At 44.3% G+C, this 21,620-nt stretch overlaps 2 protein-coding genes across 4 annotated transcripts in view; both read left to right on the top strand.

Annotated features, from left to right (window-relative positions):
* Positions 1-8,341, top strand: part of LOC119387755 (low-density lipoprotein receptor-related protein 1) — a gene marked incomplete in the record, with an annotated part of 115,342 nt that extends 107,001 nt beyond the window's left edge. The window contains 3 exon segments of the mRNA XM_037655263.2: positions 3,982-4,072; positions 5,195-5,345; positions 5,745-8,341. Of these exon segments, the coding sequence (XP_037511191.1) occupies positions 3,982-4,072; positions 5,195-5,345; positions 5,745-5,900 (398 nt within the window).
* A 3,594-nt stretch (positions 8,342-11,935) lies between these two features.
* Positions 11,936-20,460, top strand: LOC119387754 (eukaryotic translation initiation factor 3 subunit J). 3 transcript variants are annotated; one of them, XM_037655260.2, is made up of 8 exons: positions 11,936-12,044; positions 12,155-12,240; positions 12,800-12,851; positions 13,594-13,806; positions 16,589-16,645; positions 18,002-18,160; positions 19,596-19,669; positions 20,276-20,460. In XM_037655260.2, the coding sequence occupies exons 1-8, from the start codon at positions 12,029-12,031 to the stop codon at positions 20,384-20,386; spliced, it is 768 nt and encodes a 255-aa protein (XP_037511188.1). In that variant the 5' UTR covers positions 11,936-12,028; the 3' UTR covers positions 20,387-20,460. The 3 variants fall into 3 exon arrangements, with proteins under 3 accessions (XP_037511188.1, XP_037511189.1, XP_037511190.1); XM_037655261.2 differs by lacking the exon at positions 16,589-16,645 and having other exon boundaries at positions 11,941-12,044; XM_037655262.2 differs by lacking the exons at positions 11,936-12,044; positions 12,155-12,240 and adding an exon at positions 12,294-12,443.
* Positions 20,461-21,620: the final 1,160 nt, after the last annotated feature.

The following is a 21,620-nucleotide window of genomic DNA, read 5'->3' as shown; positions in this document are numbered from 1 at the left end:
AAAGAAAAACAAAGCAAGCAATGTACGGCATAGACAGCTTATAACTAGAGCTGTGCGAATAGCAAAATTTCGGGTGTGAAGCGAATTCGAATATTGAAGTGTGAGTGCGAATCGAATCGAATATTTCTCGAATACTTCGAAGTGAAATTGCAGAAAAAAAAATCACAGCATATCCACGTGGTGAACGATGATGACTGGGGCGAAGCTCCAGAGAGAATCATCGGTAAACCGTGAATGTTCTGTGTAACGCCCCATCAATCATCATATGAAGAGTGAGAAACACTGTGTGTATATTACAAACATGAAACTTTTATTTTTCTTAATTAGATGATGCTTGGCTTGCGTTGTCCCTTCATTATCACGGCTTTATGATCCAGGGACAGCGGTTCTTGTACGGGTTGCAACTGGAAATTAGAAAATACCAGGTCTATACACGTCCCTCAGATGGTCTTCCCGGCGCAGCCGTGCAGCTTGTCGAGCAGCTCCGGCTTCGTGCGCTTGAACGGCGGAATCTGCTTCGCGGCGTCGATGTGCAGCTTCGGCCTCGCGGGCTCTCACCTCAGGATTCTGTCTGCGAGCGCGCGCTGCCGCCGCCTTCCGTGCCCTCCGTTCCGCAGCCTTGTCTTCCATCTGGCGACTCCAAGCTAAAGAAAAAGCGTGCCAAGAGGCAGCCTCATGGCGCGTTACTTCTGAAATGTTGTCTTCGGGTGTCGTTGAAAACACGAGCCGTAGTAAAGAAGAAGGAACGCCACACGTGTCACTCGTCAACGTCGTCTTCTTCTTCTATTGCATACCAGAACGCGCGCAGTAAAGAAGAAAGAATGCCACACAGGCGAACACGCACGAGAGTCTCACTCGTCAACGTCGTCTTCTTCTTCTACTGCATACCAGAACGCGCGCTTCTCACGAACTAGAGGTGGCTACTACAAACCTACAAACCTACAAACGGAGGATGGACAGACCCACGACATAAGGAGCTTCGCCCCTAAAAGTTGGAGGGGATTCCTAAGCATATTCTTATGAGATAGCAACATGAAAGTGTTTCTTTTTGCTAGGTTGATGAAGCGCTGGTGGGGTGATGTTTCGTAGTTGTCTTATCAAGAATGAGGCAATGTAGAGCCCAAATTGTATTTATGGACATGATTTGGTGCAACCAAAGTGTTGCTGACAACACTTTACGCGTACTAGACAAAAATGCCATTTCCTCAGCCTCTCCTCCTCTTTCAACTTCTGTGGAAGCCCAACTGATGTGGCGGACAAGGGTGTGCTCCCTTCAAGTCCGGAGTTCCAAATCTGCCTCGTAGACGTCGATATATAAGAACATCTGAAATTTTGGATGCTGAAAAGCTCCAGCGTCCGATTCGTCGGACTACCTGCCCTAATTTCAGGTCCAAAAGAGCATTAATAAAGCCCCCAAATCTGCCACATATTTCATCTCCATGTTGGAACCAGCATTTTTTTTTGTTAGTACATTTGCGACCGTAGCGGAGCTTGAAAGGCAGCTTTGCCGCAATACGGGGGTGTAATGAGGTGAAGCATATTGAAAATCTAGGGACCGCTTCCAATGGGACGTTGACTGTGTCTTGGCTCAGTTCGACCGTAACGGAGCTTGAAAGGCAGCTTTGCCGCAATACGAGAGTGTAATGAGGTGAAGCATATTGAAAATCTGAAGGGGTCAGTTTCAATTGGACATTGACTGTATTTTTCTTTGGGAAGTTCGAATAGTTTGAATAGTAAAATTCCAGTGTGAATCGAATCGAATAGCAAACACTATTCGAAAAATATTCGAAATTTCGAATATTTGCACACCCCTACTTATAACGTAAATCGCCGAAGTCGTGATTATCTGCACTATAAGCGGTACTGCACCATAACCAAAACAATATTTTTCAAAGGCTGCACGTGTGCAAAACATGATGAGCAAGCAGCCGCACCATTCTGACAATTGAGGCATGTGACTGAGGTGTAAGTTTGCATCTACTTAGATGTACAAATGCTGAACGGTAAACGTCTGCAGACCTGCAACGCTGACATAACAAATGCATGAAAAAAAGAAAAGCCATAGCAGAAAGCCACCAACTAACTTTCAGTACCTCCTCGTTCATGCGGACTTCGCCGCGGTACCACACTGCGCAGAAACTGCCAGTCGAATGGCAATCGCATGCGCTTTCAATTTCGCGGCCACATGCACGATTGTGAAAAAAGTGGCGGCCACGAACCACCACTCGAGAGTGGCATATGCATGCCCTCGTTTTCATTGAAGATGTAATTTACCGCTCCCAAATGCAACAACTTCAAAATGTTTCTTTGACTCGGCACCAAACAGCAACTTTGATCATCCGTGGCTACTACGGACGAGGCAGTTAGTGCTAGTCAGGCCTAGCGTGCTAGTTGCAACTTGGCATGCTGTCGCGGGAGGCTTGCCAAACACAACACGGAGATTGGGCATATAAGAGATCCCACTCTTGAGTTAAAGCAAGGGCAGCATGCGTGAAACAAAGTTTCGGTTCACGGTCGGGAGAACAGTTGCAGCAACTATGCTGTAAACGTCTACCAAGCTTGTAAGTCCGCCTGCTGGTGGCAAAGGCTCGATCATGTCTTAAAGCATTGCCATTTGCGGAGGATTCGAGGTTGTACGCGTGATATGCGCACTTTTCCCCACAGAAAACTGAATAGCCACACAGCGGCAGTGCGCACTTGATGCGGGCATCCGTTCGTAGCGGAGCGCGTGCACGACAAGTGGCTGGAGTAAAGGCTTCTCCGTTGCCTAAGCAACCGCTCCCCCTCCTCACACTGTGCGCCCGCATTACACTTCGACCCCCCCCCCCTCTTTTTCTTTTGTGTTTCCTTCCCATGCTCCTCGTTCGTTCACCCCGTGTCCCCTCCTCCTTCGTAACGCCATCGTTGCTCTCTTCCTGGCCGGCGCACCTCGACTGAGAAGCGTGCTCGCTCCCTCGCTTCTCTGAGAATTTTCTGGCAGCCGCATTATGAGTGGTCTTTCATGAACCATGAAAATATGTTCCATTTAACAGGAGTTCCATTTACTGGGAGACGAACAGGGGTGCGGAATACAGGTATAAGACCAATCATATTAGAAGCAGTTGTTCCATTTAAGCATCAGTTCCATTTGTAGTGAGGAAGAGAAAGAAGAGCTTCCGTGAACGCTGTCTTGAAAGCGGACCAGGTCTGTAGTTGACGCTCATGATTGTGGAACCAGAGGTTCACAATGTCAGCGAGATGGAAGATGACGGCACGTAGTTTGGCTGGGTCATCCCACTTGTTGTGCTCGCTGACGCGCTCATAGATTGAGAGCCAGTCTTCTGCATCAGTCTCACTTGCTGCGCTAAAGACTGGAGGGTCCCGTTGCCGCTGGACGGCGCCGCAGCTGGTGGAAGGGGCGGCGGCTTCAGGCTGATTGTCGACAGCGTCGGTCATAGTGCTTGAAACAGGTAGCAACGTTCGGTTGCGAAGTTCCAGGTTGAGGCCAGGGATTCAAGCAACCTCCACCAGATGTCGTACGACGATTTATTATGAGACAGCGACGTCTTAAACAGTCGAGGTAGCACTGGCAGAACACGAAGGTAGATCGTGCGCACAGCAACAACAGACGCGGAAGCTCTTCTTTCTCTTCCTCACTACACATTTAAGAGATTTCCGTTTACTGAGAGTTTGCTGTATTTTCTTTGATGTTAAAGGGTTCTCTTTCTTTCGTCTTCTTCTTTTTTTTTACTAGCTGCTCCAAAACACAGTTTTCTTGTTCTTTTTTTCTGCACCAGAAAGTGTTCCAAATGCAAATGAGCTGTCCCCTCCCTGAACGTAAAACGGTCTGTAGAGTGACTTTGCAGGCAGATCGAGACACTCATTGAATGACATTTTTCATATGGCTTCTCCCTCACATGAACTGGTTTCTGTCTTAACTGTTCAGCAGGCACGAGAGGTATGTGAACCTTACACGAGGTTTGCTCTGTTCTTTTTACGCAGTTTTGGGCGCTATCCTGATTCCTGTAGTCGTCACCATTTCACTGGTTGTGCTCATTACCATGGCAGTGCTCATCTACCGGAAGAGGAAGCGGTGAGTATGACACAACACGGCTTGTAGGCAGAGCACAAAAGTATTGTATATCATGGTTAGCGCAGTCAGTTATAATCATAGCGTTATCGATCACAATTTAAATATGTACATATTGTGAAACTGGCACAATTGGCAGAAGTTTTCAGGGAATAGCAGTTAAAAATGCAGAAAAATTTTATCTCACAGCTTCATTAAAGGGGTACTGACACGAATTGTGGAAGGTGTGTTTACTGTGCCATACAAATCTTCTGTATAGCAAGATGGCTCTGCGCAAGCATGAAGCTCTGCAAATGCTGATAAGATATTTGATCTTGACATTAAAGTCAACTTTCGCGTGACGCACCTACTGACATCAACACTAGTGTGACGTCAGGCTGTAGTGTCGATTCTGGTGACTTCACGCCGCTGTATGGCTAGTTGTGATGATGTCAGGCACCAAAACATTCAAAATGGCTGCTTGTGCGTCACCAAAAACATTCGAAATGGCCACTTGCCGGCCATTTCGGAGCCAGGAATGAAGCGACCGTGGAAACATCGTGATATCTTGCACGAACATGTGACGAGCTGCTCACCCCGTGTCGTGAATTCGGGGTACAGTAGGAACCAAAACTAGCTTTTAAAAACATACAGTAACTACCTTTTCAGGTTTGCACTCATGCTTATCAATACACATTCTAGGCTCTTGAGAGCTTGGCTTTTCATTCGATGCAAAAAGACGACTACTAAAAATTTTCTTGTCGGTACGCCTTTAACTGTTTAGAAAAGTATAAGATATTTGTGTGCTCACTCAGTAGTACTAGTCACATTATGGCATGCTTCTTATGTTGACAGTATTTGGTGCTGGGTTGTCAACACTTTGTGATGTTAATGCTAGCGTATAGTTACAGGGTGATATAGACATGTCTTTTTGCTTCTGTTAATGTGCTTGGTTTTGGTTAACATAGAAAAAATGGCCACTGGCTGGCCACATCTGGTAAACCTTTCTGAAGGTTCTACAGGACGTTTTTCAACTGTGCAGACTTAAGTGTGCACATGTTGTTCTTTGCTTTTGACACTGACTTTGCAGCGAAATGCTGGAAGGTTTGAGCATACTAAACCTTAACTCCTATGCACAAATTGCAGGTCCAGGCCTTTCCACCACGTGCGCATGCAAGAAAGTGGAGGAGGTGGTGGCGGCAATGTGGAAATTAGCAATCCCATCTATCTTCGCGGTGACTGCGAGGACGATGCTGCGGAAGCTCTGAATGCTTCCTTCACACTCGACCCAGACAAGGTGAGGCTTGGTTTTTTGAACGAAACAGAACTCGAACCCTCAAACACATTTACTGTGGGACTGAATGGAGCATGTTGACAGGCTTTTTATCAACAAGGCTTATGACGTGTGCAGCCTACTAAGAAAATAAAAAGCAAACTCCAGCTGGCTATGGGCAGCAGTGACAGGCTTTTTTATCATTTGCTGCACCATGCTGAATTGGGACCAAATTTCAGGTGCCACCATTCAGAAATCATACTGCCTAAGCATTCTCTTTACAATCAGTGCTTTTCTCTTATTGATAAAAGTGCACTTACACATTTCATTACACTGCGCATTTATTCTCACATAAAGTTAAACCTTGTTATAACAATGCTGAAGGCTGTATATGTCCACATTTTTGTGTTCCTTGTTTTCTAGGCCACGAACTTCAGCAATCCAGTGTACGACTCGCTGTACGCTGACAGCAACGGAACGGGAGAAGAAAAGAAGGGGCTACTGCAGGGAGAGCCGCAGGTGGACTTCTTTGACGGCCAGAACTCTACAGGCCCCTGCAACGATCACCCGCTCGCTTAACAGTCATTGATCTTCACAAGAGGCTGTCAGCCTCACAGCGATACGGCAGCACATCACGGCAGCTGCACAGCAAAACTTCAGATACAGGCGCAAGGCTGCCATGGAAAGAACCTCCCGGGTCTCGCCGTTTCGCGAAGGACCAGCTCGAGGTGTCGCAAGTGCAGCTATATGAGCATGAGGAGTGAGCTGCTACCGTATCCCTCCTTCAACATCTCACAGCTTGTCATCAGCTTTTGTTTACGCAATTGTGTAACTACCGGCAAGTCTGTTTGTGCCGAACTTGTCACCGCGGGTGGCACGTGTGTGTTGGTCAAGTGGACAGTCAAAGATGGTCTCTTCTCCTATTTTTTTACTTTCTAAGGTCACAGAGTCACCTGATGCATACATGCCATTTGTCATTCGCGCACAGGAAGTTTCAAGGAGAACTGTGTAGTTGTTCCCTCTGATCTTCGGTTTCCCTTTTTTCCTCTGCACTCTATCGCACGTGCCGAGTGCCCCGTATTTTTCCATCCTCAGTCGTTTCACATATTGGCTGGCTGTAAAAGTGGGAGAGATTTGCATTTCACAGGTCTATATACTACTCTATCAAAGGATCCCCCCACCACTGACAATTCCTACAGATGCATTTACTTACGAGGCACGTAGTTTTGCTCTTGTAGTACGACGCGAATTATTACTCTCAGCAAGGGCAATTACACCGACAAAACGAAGCATGAGAATGAAGTGGCATGTCTTTTTACAACGGTCACATGGACAGCCTTTTTTTGTGGTTCATACTCTAGCTGCATACTCTCCTAGGGAAACGATAATGTCTGCAGAGGAACAGCCTTGAACATGGTAGCTTGAAGTGCTAGTCACATACATTGCCTGTATATCTCTGTCTGCCTTTTCGAACGTTACGCATTTTGCAATCCCTCATTTCACCTTTTCCTTTCTTTTTTTTTCAACTCTTGGTCCTCGCGCTGTAAATGTTCTTTCACTACTTAAATAGGATGTCACTTTGTTTTTGGGACCTCGAGCAATGAATATTGCCCTGCCATTTACGTGTGCCATTTTGTTAACTGCTGGCACACATTATTAATGGAAGACAGCTGAACTTTTTAAATTAAAAGCATTTTTATGTTATGCATCGAAAGGAGCCTGTTGTTCAAGTGAACAAGGCAGCAAGCCCAAATTTTGAGTAAGTTTGGCAATCAGCACTTGCGTGCAGCTTCTGAAAGAAGTTGCCCGCCTGCCTGTAGCTCTGCCGATTTAGGCTGCTTGTTTTAGGGTCGTTTTTATTATTATTATTCTTTTAGTAGTCTTTTTGGAAAAAATGAGGGTCTTTTCGTTGCGGCCAGTAGCTTATCACTGTACTGTAGCATGAGATTGCCCTGCGCCGCAGAGGTCTTGACTTGCTGATACAATCTTATATGTTTTTTTTTCTTGTACAATTGGTTTTAACTGCCCTGCCATGGTACCGCTGTGCATTAAGGCAGCAAAGTGCATTCCTTCTAGCAGCAGTGAAAAAAATAATCATACTGCCGAGGGAACGTCTTGTGGATTTGTCCAGGGAACCCGTGCCAAAGAAACAGCCCTTATTAAACTGCGTGTGACTTTGTGCTGTCACTTAGTGGGATGTAGACAGTTAAAGTGCATGTGTGTAGCCATTATTTCCAGGCAGCTTTTTTACTCCACCGATTGACACTTACTTGCCCTCTGACCTCTTCACCTGATATTAAGCATTATTAATGTTGTACATAGTAGCTCATTTATGGAGGTCTCATGGTACTTGTAGCAATAGTGTGTCGATCAAGACAGAAATATTCCAGATCTTCCCGAGAGTTTCTATTATCTTTTTGTTTCAGTTGAACTCTGTTTTGTTTCCACAAGTTTACGAGCCTGCGTATGTACATTTTAATAACTATGCTTTGTGCAAGTTGTCGGCATTTTCACATGAGTAGTGGGGATGTGGCTGTGCCGATTTTCTATCCAGTGGCTCATGATAGGCATTGCAGTTGTGAACTGTGAACAAGGTCTTCTGCAACTACACATTGCTCAAGATGTGCTTAAAGAAAAAAAAAGTAATAATAAAACCCTGTTGCACTTGTAAAATATAGCACTACGTCGATTGACAGATGACAGCTCTTCCATTCTCATTCTTGTTCCCAATCTGATAATCACTAGTCACAAGTTTCAACGACACTGCGAACCTAACTGGTGCAGAAAAAGTCTACCCAGCCACTCTTTCCGCTATTGCCGACGAGCACGGGTTCTGGGGTCTGCTCCGAGGATGAGTGACTTGAATGCATTTTAATTGGTACTGGCTGTAAAAGAAACCTTCTTTTAGCTTGTGGGGTTGAGCAGCTCAATTTTGTAGTTGTTTTTTGCAATCTGTATTGTTGTGTTGTGATACTGTAGGTGTACAAAAGAATAAATGTGATGATATTTGCTGCAGCGAAGCTGTGTCTGTCGTTTATTCTCGTGTCTCTTGCATGTGGCACATTGAACACATTGGTATATGGGAGCTGACAATGTTTGAAGCTTCATAACGAGGCTTCTGCGACGAAGTTATATAACCAGAACACTGAAGTTTAGTTGTCACTCTTGTTTGCTAAAGATGGGCAAGTGTGTTCTCCGTTTCCTTCTGCATAGAAAAGTCAACAACTTTGCCTAGAGGGTCATCACACAATCTATACATGGTTAACTGGCCTGGCCAAACTATAAATTAGAGCTGTGCGAATAGCAAAATTTTGGGTGCGAAGCGAATTCGAATATTGAAGTGTGAGTGCGAATCGAATCGAATATTTTTCGAATATTTGTAGAATATTCTTCTAATACTTCGAAGCGAAATTGCCGAGAAAAAGGTTAGAGAGGATCCCTAAGTATGTTCTTATGAGATAGCAACATGAAAGTGTTTCTTTTTGCTAGGTTGATGAAGCAATGGCAGGGTGATGTTTCGTAGTTGTCTTATCAAGAATGTGGCAATGTAGAGGCCGAATTCTATTTATGTACATGATTTGGTGCAACCAAAGTGTTGCCGACAACACTTTACACGTGATAGGCAAAGATGCCATTTCCTCAGCCTCTCATCCTCTTTCAGCTTCTGTGAAGGCCCAACTGATGGGGCGGACAGGGGTGTGCTCCCTTCAAGTCCGGAGTTCCAAATCTGCCTCGTAGACGTCGATATATAAGAACATCTGAAATTCTGTATGCTAAAAAGCTTCGGCTTCCGATTTTTCGTACTTCCTGCCCAAATTTTAGGTCTAAAACAGCATTAATTGAGCCCCCACTTCTGCCACATCTTTCATCTCCATGTTGGAACCAGCGTTTTTTTTAGTTAATACATTTGCGACCGTAGCAGAGCTTGAAAGGCAGCTTTGCCGCAATACCGGGGTGTAATGAGGTGAAGCATACTGAAAATTACACCATCTCCCGCTAAAGGGGACCATGAGGCGATGCGAAGCCGGAGCACTTGCACGATCGCGTTCCGTTGGCGTTCGTTGGGCATGCTACCGACCTCGCGTCGTGGAACGCGAAGAGGGACGCTACGCGCGTCGTATCTTCCATCTAGCCTGGCCGTTAATTCTCACAGGGCGAGGGGGGAACGCGGTCGACAGGCGGGCGAGAGGGGGGCAGCGTAGGAGAGGAGAGAGAAGGGGAGGGGACGCGCATGCGCTCGAGCTCATCGCGGCGTTGCGCAGGAGAGAATTTCGGCATGTCTAGCCCGCGTTTCAGAGGAAGAGTGGAAAGGGGGAGGTGAAGGGGAAGGGGAGAGGGTATGCGCAGTAAGGGTGGTCACGCCGCACACCACCGGATTGAGCTCGGCCTTAAGATACTTCGCATCTAAAATCTAGGTTCCACTTCCAATCGGTCGTTGACTGTCTCTTGGCTAAGTTCGACCGTAACGGAGCTTGAAAGGCAGCTTTGCCGCAATACAAGAGTGTAATGAGGTGAAGCATATTAAAAATCTGAAGAGGTCACTTTCAATCGGACAGTGACTGTATTTGTTTTTGGGAAGTTCGAATAGTAAAATTCCAGTGCGAATCGAATAGCAAACACTATTAGAAAAATATTCGAAATTTCGAATATTTGCACACCCCTACTATAAACATAGCGTCAGATTGTTTACAATAACTGTGGTAATGGCAAAGACTTAGTATGTGTATGTAAGATACGTATTTTCTTACTGTTGGAGTACTAGCATGAAGCATGAATAGTGTGTGATCTCTTTTATACATTGCTAGTTGCAATATAGTTGTGTGCTGGAAAAGCCACAGCTTGCATATATAATTAACTGCTCAAGCCTTGATTTCTGCCTTAGGCTACCAGTGCTACTTTGATCACTGTTCATGAAAAATCAGTTCTGCAGAAGCCTTCAAGGCAGAGCTCTGCTGTACCACTTCTAAAAAAAACCTGTATGGATTTGCAAGAAAGCAAGCAATGCATTTGAAGAAAAGTGCATCTTGATCTACAACCCAAGACCAATGTCTTTCCAGGGTAGTCGACATGTAGTATATGCACAGGTGTACTGGATGTGACAAAATATTGACGGTCCTTTTAACTAATGCTAGGGAGACTGCAGGGGAAAGCCTATGCTTTCACGACACACTCATTAAATCACCACTGACTTTTGGTACCGCTCATGTTCACACTGCCGATGGCGTATTTATTTATTCATGAGCCATATGAGGCTTTTTGCCTTAATGTTCTGTAGAAGCTCCACAGGTGGAGGTACGTTTGGGAAAGAAAAAAATTCTCGTCCACCTAGCTATAGCATTATACCCACAGACAAGTTTGTGACAATGAAGTAAAAGCAACAGAAAGTGTGCATAAGTAAATGTCGCTGCTGAAAACAGTCCTGTATTTGCAGTAGCTTAAGTTGGGGTACTGAAAACACAAACATCTAAGTTGTGTCTTGTTAAAATTATATGTAAAGTATGCCACCAAGCATTACATCCAAGTTATTTTTCTGCTTCTCTTCTACCCAATGTGAAACTGTACATAACAATATGCAACCAGTACGCCATTGAGCCTGTGACTATGGTGCTGTGATAAAGCCAAATTAATGAAATGTGAGAAACAACTGGTATAAGTGTGTGGTCCAAGGAACCAAAAAGTGCTGTGTAATTCTGTCAAAATACCTGAAGCAGCAACATGTGCAGAATCTGCAGTCTGATACATATATATCAGTCCTCTGCCGAACTGTAGCATGAAGGTGTAAAATTCCCTTTCATGAACATACATTGATCACCATACTACTTTGTTTCAGTGTCACCACTAATCTGACATACCATAGACAGCATCACTTTACATATGATCATGATTTTGATTCACGTCTCCTCTTGGGAACTTCTGAATTTCCTTAAGCTTACTTGATGTTCCAGCTCTAGGAAACTTCGGGCGAAAATTTTGTTACGCTATATTGTGATAGTACGCATATTTTTTTACTGAAATAGTCTTTGCATCGCTCCATGGTGCCCTTTCAACTGCTAGCTGTTTACAACCACTGGTTGTTGGAAGGTCTCGCAGCCAAAATAATGAACGACGGCCGCCTGCCTCGCGTGCGGTGTGCAATTTGCTGCGTCAATGCAGAATTATACAATTAGATACAAAACTAGTTCACACTTCAACATGCGCACAAGGCCGTTCGCAAGCTCAGTAGGGCGGCCGGCCTACAGTATTTTGTGCTTAGAAGCAACGAGTGCTGTATTTGCGAAGCTCAAAATCTGAAGCACTTGGACCATAAGTGTAGTCGCTGCAGCTCGCTCTAAACCATGCTCTAAACACACGGCAGCAGCCGTGGAGTTCACTACTCCTTTAGGTTGCTCTACTTTAGATTCTGCGCAGGTAAAACGAGGATACGAAAATAGTCGACTGCTTGATAGCGCTATCGCTGCCGGTCGTACGCGACGCGCAAACGAGGTTACGTTTTCTGATACTAACGCATCTGCATATTTTTCATGGGCTACTCCAAGCTCGAAAACGCGGCTGAAATTTTGTTTCCGATCGACTATACTTTGGGTCGATTTACTTCCCACTTCACGAAGCAGCAGCAGGCAGCAGTAGTGAAATGCGAGATGGAAATGCCAAAATCGCTCACTCGTCGCGGTAGAGCGCAGCCCACGTGACCCACTTCGGATGTCAAAATGGCGGACGACTGGGGTGAGTTCATGCGGCACATTGCGCACATTTCGTGACCATGTGTGCTGGTTAAGCGCTGAAACTTCGCCATCGTGTTGGTGCTGACGCTGCCTAATGCGTTATCGTTGCAGAGAAGGAAGACTATGAGCCTCCTTCCTTCGCCAAAAAGCCGGCTGTCGGTGACAGATGGGAGGGCGAAGATGAGGAAGACGTAAAGGCACGTATACGGCCCTTTCTGGGCGCCGTAGTCCTTATATTTAACTACCGATTGGCTTGAGTTTACTTAAACGTTGCCGCGAAACACAGGCGAGACGTGCGCGCATTGCTAAGACAGCGGTTCTGAATGTCTGGCTCTCGATCGCTTGCCCGCAGCATACGACGTCAACACGGTGCCATGCCTGAGAGCCGAGCGGACACATGGTAACGGCTCTCCAGCTGTACTTGAAGTTATCCTGCGCGTGTCTCGTACTTGGTGTTATTGCTTTTGTGAGGCACAAAAGATTGCCCGCACTGCTGCCAGATAGGCGTGTCGTAAGGTCCGCTTAATGCGTGCATTCCCGCGCAATTGTGCAGTGTGTTAAGCACGAAATATACTGCAATCGTGTAACTTTATGGCATGAAACTCTGCGACACCTTTATGAATGCCCTAACAGTGTGATGGCGATAGCCCGTATAGATTATAGATCGGCTGCTAGGTATAAGCGAGAGAAACTGTTATAACGCCACCGCCCTGCGAGCAGATGCAAGTGTGCCGACGGCATTTCAACTGCTTTCAGGATAACTGGGACGATGAGGACGAGGAGAAAGAGGCGACACCTCCCGCCGAAGGTCAGTAATGACATCTTTACAACATTCATTCGCGCAAAATTGCGCAACACTCACGCACCGGCCCTGTTCTTTGGCTTCATTTCTCATTTAGAGCACTGCGTAGTTTACGATGAATGAGTGGACATTTTATTAATGTCACTTGGGAACCAGTGTCGGGAAAAGTAATGCTTACAGAGGTGACTTTTGCGCTGTGCAAAACGAATTTTGTTCTTTGCGCAACCTGGATAATTTTATTGCGACATCTCGGTATCTCCTTTGCATTCCGTTGCAAATTCGTTAGGCAAACAGTATGTTTGGTGTGCACATTTCATCCTGTGACACATGTTGCAGAATAAAAGTGGCACAGTGTCGAATGTCATTCACGCTAGCTTGAATGCAGCATGTGCGTATCACTTCTGTCTCTCCATTTGTCTCTGTGCTGAATGACTGGCTTCTCTTTCACAGACAGAAAAAGGAAATTACTGCAGTGTCCACATTCGTAGCCATTTGTAAATGCCTCTGCGCGGTAGCGCTACAGGAATACTGTATGGAAAACCAACAATAATGAATACTAAGGAAACATGCTCTGTAGTTCTACATGCTTCCCATCGTTAGTTTTCGACGATGTTGTCTTGTACGATCACTAACCAACATGCCCAACTGAATACGCTTAGGGTAATACTGCAGAGGAATTGACATTGGTGGTATTCAGTTTTGAGCTGCCTTTCCTGTCTTGCAACTGTGTTCTGTGCATGTGACACAGCTTCGGCGACGGCAGTTGCTCCCAAGAAGAAGAAGCCCCTGAGTCAGATCATCCAGGAGAAGGAGGAGCGGAGACGGCGGGAAGCCGAGGAGAAGCGGGCACGCGAAGAACAGCAGCGAGCCGCCCTGACGCCAGAGGAGGAGCAGGCCGAGAAGCTGAGGCGTCAGCGCATGCAAGAGGAAGCTGACCTGCAGCTAGCCAAGGAGGCCTTTGGTGGGTACCCCGAACATTAATGGGCTCTCTTTGGGGGTTTCCTGTGTCATTCCTGGTTGGTTTAATTTTGTCATCTTCATCGCTATACACATAGACCTCCCTAAGTCGACTACTTGTGGCATACAGTTGTGTTGTAAGGCTATTCTCAAGTACTCAGCTCTTCCAAGGCTCTGAGGTGTGAAGGCTACATAGCACAGCCCAACAGCAGATTTTCCAAACAATACCCCTGAAAGTTCTGAATCAGACGGTATATCTCTTGTATTATTGTTATTATTATTATCATTGCAAGTGTTCAAGGGACTGTAGAATGTGCCATGAAATGTTGATGGAGGTGCTAAGACCGTGGCATGTTGTTGAATGCTGAAGAGGAAGCTTTAGCTTTGAGACTCGCATCTAAATATACATGGGAACGCAGAAATTTTTTTCATCAGCCGCAGCACCGAACTTAATGCAATTTGATGCATTTAAAGGAAAAAGCTAGAAATCTAGTGACTGCAAGAAGCATATTTATTATTTATGCTGCCCATCTTTAAAATAAAAGTTGTAGATATTTGAAGTCTCGGAATACAAAACCATAAAATTTACAACTGGGTGATCAAAAATGATGTCACATTTGTATGACTACCCATACCAAATTATCTCTAAATTTAATGATCTTGGGACAGATTACAGTAATGTGTGCTGTTTTATAAAAACGAAATCCCATTTATGAATAAATCTCGCTTGTTGATTTGCAAACCTTCCTTGAAATTACATAAGAGGGTACTCTGAGCACATTTGTAAAGGCAAATTGCTGAAGTAGATGAAGTTGGCAATTACATGGCTGCCAAAAAAAAAAGTAACTGATTTCAGTCAAGTGATAGTCTTCAGTATCTCTTTATTAGTATTTAACAACCTTTTCTCCTGAATCAGCTTATTTACCAGTGTACTAGCTGTGTTGTGTGTATTGCTTTCTGTTAAAGGGACACTAATGGCAAATAACAAGTTGATAGATTTATACTTGAGAAAGATAGATTTATACAAGAATTATACTTGACAAGATATATTTAACAAGTTGATGGATTTATACTTGAGAATGCCTAAAGCGTCAATGTTATCAATAAGAGCACTTTAGTAAAAGCGGTTAAAATGTAAATGGCACCCATTATCAGTATGGTTCTGTCCCTAGTGCTCAACATAACGTCATTGTAATATTACGTTGTAAGTCAGCATAAAATGCCATCTATGCAGTTCTGTTTGTTTCTTGGAGAAAATATCTTCTTTAACAATGCGTAGGTGGTGCTCAAACCCACATCCCAGTGACGATTTCCTCCGAGTTACAGCCTCCAGTCCTTCCGAGTTACAGCCACCAGTCTCAAAGGCTGTGCATCTAGGTACTGATAGCCCCGAATTCAATAGCAGGAGCAAGAAACATGTCACAGATGCCATGTTTTAGACACTGTCTCTTAATGATGACACGGGTGGTCGAAAAGTTTCATCATTCACGCACTCCCATTTCACTAGTATCGATAATGTGTGGCACTTCACTGGTTTTGACTGATTGCAGAACTCGTGCTAACTGCAGGTAAGAGAAAGTACCGTATCCACGTAGTGTCATTGGCTCGGCCTTTAGTCGCACTTCTGCGTTTTAGTCAAGAAACCATAGCGTCACCTGTTAGGCAGTAAAGGCCAATTGTGTCGCTTAAACTTGGGGGCATGTGACTTGGATTGCACTAGGAGTATCCGGACCTTTCAAAAGCGATTTTTTTTTCTTAAATTAGACATTTTCTTGGCATGCAAGCGACGCTGCTTGGTTTCTGGAATAGGATTTTAACAATGCCCACCAACTTAACATTTGCCTTTAGTGTCCCCTTTAAATATGCTGCTGCTGCTACTACTGCTGTTGCTTGCTGCTTGTGTCTTTCCCCCACTTACTGTCAGCGTGACTTGAGACAAATTTTAATGTCCTCGTGGATTGGCTCACAGGTCCTTGAAAGCCACCTGCAGTGAAATTTTATACCATGTAAAAAAATGTAGTTTCAGATTGTGTATATAAAGAGGAGCCTCCATGGAAAATTTGTCATTTAAAATACAAGTGGCAGTGTCAAAACAGCTTGGTAATTGGTTTTAGCTGTTTTTTATTCGAAACGTGAAGGAAGATGCTGCCATTACCGCTCACCACGTGTGATGCACAACAAGGAGGTGACCTAGAATGTGCGTCTCCTCAGCATTAACTTCGAGATCAGGAGGCCAAAGGATCGGATGGGTGGGCCAAGGTTATCAAGAGAAAGGCAGAGAGTTGGATGGAGTGACCAAATTAAGAAGCTCGCAGGGATAAAATGGAATCGGCTTGCACAGGATAGGGTAAGCTAGAGGTCATTGGGAGAGGCCTTCGTCCTTCAGTGGACATAATCAGGCTGAGAATAATGATGATGGAGGCCCTGTAAAGTCTCAGAGACGCAGTGTTGCGGGCCATATGTCACCACCAGGTGCATGGGTAATTTGCTCAGGTGTTCACTGGCTGCTAAGCAGAAAACTATGGAAGTACCAACCATCCCTGCAGTTTTGCCAAGATCGCCGCAGTAGTGCATACACTCGCTTATTTCACCCATTGTGAAAAATTGTTGCAGTTAGCCAGTAACGCAGTCCTTTTTAATGTTTCAAGCTTACAATACGAAGTAATTGCTTCCACCCCATTCCTGACTCCCTTAGAGGAAGGAAAGAAGCTAGGAAGGAGCATTACATCACGCAGCCAGCCTTTGCAAGCCTGCTGTCCGCTTTTTCTCTCCCATTTCTCCAAAAGTTGGCCCAGCAGGTGACCCTGAGCTTGGCGGACTCGACCCATTATCTTTGGTTCCTGGTATGTTCTAATCGGTGTGCACCCATTTTGGTGCCTTGCTAACCGCTCTGTATGCACTCTAACCCAGTGAACTTGTACATCTTGAAGTCCTTCTTCTAACATATATACTTTTTTATCTTGGTTGCAAAACTGGAGTATATGGCACCAGCACATTGCTGTTGCACCTGTTACCTTTTTGGAAGAGTGCACTCTGAGAGCAGCAGTGAGGACACTAAAACCTACCACAACATTATCACATGTTGGGCCAACATTTTCTGGCTTCAGAGGTATTGCATCAGGCTCCCTCTTAGTTTTTCCTTCCTTCATACTAACCCGTCGCGATGGTCTAGCTGTTATGGTGCTTGACTGCTGATCCGAAGCTCGCGGGATCGAATCCCGGCTGCAGCAGCATGCATTTCAATGGAAGCGAAATGTTAGAAGGCTGTGTGCTTAGATTTAGGTGCACATTAAAGAGCCTCAGGAGGTCGAAATTTCCGGAGCCCTTCACTGCAGCGTTTCTCATAATCATATTGTGGTTTTGGGGCGTAAGACCCCAACAATTATTATTATTATACTTCCTTCATACTGCTTTCAGAAGACCAGCGTGTAGGCAAAAAATTTACACTACATACTTTTCTGTATCGTGTAATGTTCTTAACTTGACCAGGATGCTCTGAAAAATGCAGTACATACACATCTTTGTTAAACATTAGCGTTTACATGGGCTAGATGACGCTACCTTAGGGCAACTTAGCTGCTTTCCTTGAAATAAATTCCCTGTTTTCTTTTTCTGTCATCAAGATTTATAGGCACCTACTACGCGTAGCCCGTCCACCCTCTTAATATTGGGACTTATGAAATCATTTTAACCGTATGTATCAACTTTCAGCCTGCCATGTTAACAGAAGCTATTATTTATTTTTGTTGTGTTTCTCTTTCCCTTGTCTATTGACAGTTCAGGTAGAAAGTTGCAAAGCCTGCAGTGTATGTATTCTACTTCATTCTCGTTTTTTTTTTTTTTTTCTTTTTTTTTAACAATGGCAGAAACGACTTTGGTGTGTCGCTCAGGAGACAGTGTCATGCATCACTGCGCAGTTTTTTAGTCTTTCTGGTCTGTCTGTTCTCTCCTTTTTGATAACAAGTGCAGTGACAAACAGAAGAACCAAACAAAACTTGCTAAGCAGCTTAGCTTAACCTTTTCTCCCAGCCTACAACATGAGCGCATATGGAAAATGAAATGTGATCACTCAAGTGCCTTTCAGAGCTCTGCATGCTGCAACGCCATTTCCCCAAGACATCTTGTGTGCCTGCCTCAGCTACCTAGACTATGCTCGCCATGTGCTTCTGTTAATGAAAGTTAAATCTCATTTATTACAGGACTAACAGAGTCTGATGGCATTGACAGTCTTCAGCCAGTGACAAGGGACGACTTCGACAACCTCCGAAAGGCCTTGGCAACCAAGCTAACAGCATGTGAAAGGTCACCTCACTACATGGGCTTCCTAGACGACTTGCTCCGAGACCTCAGCCTCAACAGTAAGCACCGCTTGTGGCATTTTCTTTGGGTCGTTGTATGGATTTTTCACTTTCGTGCTTTATTCAAGCTTTCACGCTTGTCACTTGCAGTTGCTTCAATCAGTGCCAGTAAAATTTTTAAAAGTTAGTTTGGTCTTGTACTTGATACTGTACTAAGATTTGTGTTGGTGTAATTGGTGGCAGTGCATGCAGAGTGTGAAGACGGGGCCGGAGAATTGCATGCAAAAGGAAAAAGAAAGCAACCAGGACTGAACTGCGGGTAAAAGACAGTTAGAGGCTTGTATAAATGGCTGCACATGGTAGCAACCTATTTCATGAACATGAACAGAGAAATATTAGCTCGCAGTCCCATGATATGCACTATACCTGGCAGCACAACCAAGGCTACGGAACCGAAGCACACACTTTACTGTGCTGCTGCATATGTAGTCCGGGAACGGTAACTGTAGACTGCGTAGCATAAAAGGAAACATAAAAGGAAAAGAAATAGGCATTATGCTCAAGAATTATTGCATTGCAAGTAAGAAAGCTTATCCCGTGAGGAATATTCTTTTTTTTTTTTTTTTTTTTGCTATTTCTAGTTTCCTAGCTATGTGGTGTCAATTTCACGTTTTCCTGCGCCTGTAAACAGTCGCCTGCAAACGGACTACTTGGCGTAGTGACACATGTGCAGAAGCTTCGCCCATGTAGCTTTGGCTGTGCTGCCACAGAAAGTTGTCGCCAGGTATAGTGGCAGCAAGAGCTGCAGCATCTTGAAATTCCTGATCGATGTTGCCAAGTGTCACAAGGGTATCATTGTGGCACTCAAATAATTATTGCTTCACCTTATGCTAGTTAAGCATGTTTGCTTCTTTTTTCTTTATGCTAGCACCAAGTTGTTCACAATAAGTGATTTCTTATGCAACAATGTGTGCACAATATTTCACCTTCCTTTTTGTTTAATTCAATCTGCAGAATAATGCGTCATCATTTTCAGCCTATTTTATATCCACTGCAGGATTAAGGCCTCTCCCGATGATCTCCAGTTTAAACCCTATCCTGTGCGAGCTGGTTCCATTTTGTGCCTGCAAACTACCTGATTTCATCACTCCACCTAACCCTCTGACGTCCTTGGCTACGTCTCCCATCCATTCGTATCCATTCCGTCACTCTAACTGACAAAGGGTGATCTGCCATTTGCATTACATGGCCGGCCCAGGTCCACTTCTTAATGTCAGCTACCTTTGTTTGTTCTCCAATTCACTCTGCCCTCTTCCCATCTCTTAATGATATGCCTGTCATTTTCGTTCCATCGCATGTTGTGTGGTTCTTAACTTCTTCTGAAGTTTCTTTGTTATCCTCCAAGTTTCCGCCCTGTATGCCAGTACTGCTGCTGAAGCTGTGACTTACGTTTTTCCACTGACCAAAAAAAAAAAACTATTTTCTCTATGTGCAGTGGAACCTGAAGATGTGAAAAGGCTGTCCAGTTCCCTCAATGCCGTTGCCAATGAAAAAGTCAAACAGCAAAAGGTAAGACTATTTTGAAAGCAGTCTTCTTCCTTTTTTTGCAGAGAGGTACAGTAGACTCTTGGTAACCAATAGCTGACCAATAATCCCTCGCATACTACCTGGCAGACTTGATGCTTTCAGGTAGTATGCGAGGGATTATTGGTCAGCTGTCAGCTCGTAATAAGTTCACGTGCTATGTGACGCCAACAGGCAGAAAAAAGAGTGTTCCACGCTCGCTGTCATGGCTACTGGCGGCGCTGACTGACGCTCCCACGTTTAAATACACATATATACCCCATAAAGTGGACGGGGGGATGGCCGCCGCGGTAGCTCAGTTGGTAGAGCATCAGACGCGTTATTCGAAGGTCGCAGGTTCGGTCCCTGCCCGCGGCAAGCTATCTTTTCATCCACTTTTCTTTCTTCACATTTACATTACATTTACTACTAATAACGTCCCCTATACTTTCCTTGGCATTATTGTCTGTTAGTTCTCATTAATATTGTGTATAACAAAGAAAAACGAGCCCTTAAAATTTCCACTTCTTTCCAACAATTCAGCTTGTTTTTTACAGTTTTGCTGCAGTTATCATTTTGCATTTTGTGTTCACGACATGTTTCCATTTCCAGCTGAAGCACAAAAAGAAAGGAGCCAAGAAGGGAGCTAGCCTGAATGTTGGAAAGGATGATGGCCTAGTAAACCTGGACGATTACGGCAATGAATACGACGACTTCATGTAGCATTGGCTACCTGTCTAGTTATTTATCCATTTTGTTTATACTGCTACTGCAATAAAAGGGCTTTTCTAGGAGAATGTGTTTATTTCTGCATCACATTATTGAACCACAATTCACATTGCATAGTTGTCTCCATCCAATTTGTGCTGGCCAGTCCCAACTAGCCTGAATCAGCTTCTGGTAGCAGCCACCCCTATGTGTTGTTCTTATGTCTGCGGTATTTTCAAAAGCATAATGTCGCTTCATTCAGATTTCTTAGCCTTCAATGTCCCCTCAAAGTAGGCTTCCCAACCACTCTTGAGTGTAGGTGAGTGAGTGCTTTCACTCTCTTCTTCCAACATACTTCTTTAAAAGACACCAACTACATCATCACTTTTGTCCTTATATTCATATTTTCGATCGAGACCAAATTCTGGGATCCTACAAAATATCATTTAAAGTTTTCATAGATTGCCCCCTTTTGTAACACTTCTCATTAAGTGCCTGTGCTGTCCCTTTCCTTTCATCACTGAAAATTTGCCTGTAGTACTACGCTCTATATGGGTGATCTGCAATGCTGAATCATTCTGATAGCCAACATGCTTGTGAATGCGCAGTGGCATTTTGAAGCGCTATATCAATAAAATCAAGACCTGCTTGATCGGAGCTGCAACGTTACACAAGCAGACCAATGTTTCGTTGCATAGTAAATGTATTATGAAAACGTGGGCACCAGGCCTAAAGTTCACTTAGTCATCTATCAAAGGGAACACATGGCAGATAGCCTTGTACTGCACATGTGGCACAGCACGGTGGCAACACGTGAAAATAAGAGAGTAGTGCTCTTTCTTCTGCTGCCTAAACTACTGTCACAAATGTGTTTGTCTTTTTTTAATCCTTTCTATTTGATATCATTCGTTAGTAATTTTCAGCAAACAAGGTTCGTTGCCATCACAGCTTTGGAAGCACTTGCCACAGCATAAGATGATGAAAAAAAGAATGAAACACCAAAGAGGGGTGCAGGCTATGGGAAGAATGGTACTGCTCTCTCCTTTTATTTCACATATTCTGCAGCATCTCACTACATGTAAAATCGAAAAATACAAAATTTCCAAAGACTGTAGACTTGCCTTTCTTTAGTGAAATGCACCCAGACCCAGCTATGATAAAATTTGACGAAACATTAAACATTTTTAAAGGCTATAGACTTACTTTTGTTGACAAGAGTGCACCCAGAACCAACTGTAATATAATTTGA

Source organism: Rhipicephalus sanguineus, chromosome 3 (genome assembly GCF_013339695.2).
Source record: "Rhipicephalus sanguineus isolate Rsan-2018 chromosome 3, BIME_Rsan_1.4, whole genome shotgun sequence".
NCBI classification, from domain to species: Eukaryota; Metazoa; Arthropoda; class Arachnida; order Ixodida; family Ixodidae; genus Rhipicephalus; species Rhipicephalus sanguineus.
This window is presented reverse-complemented; position numbering and strand designations above follow the sequence as displayed.

Excerpts from the sequence above, each read along its gene's own strand:
- LOC119387754 (XM_037655260.2), top strand. Across the intron at positions 12,241-12,799 it reads AAGATGAGGAAGACGTAAAG|GATAACTGGGACGATGAGGA; the intron begins GCACGTATACGG and ends AACTGCTTTCAG. Across the intron at positions 16,646-18,001 it reads CCCATTATCTTTGGTTCCTG|GACTAACAGAGTCTGATGGC; the intron begins GTATGTTCTAAT and ends CATTTATTACAG.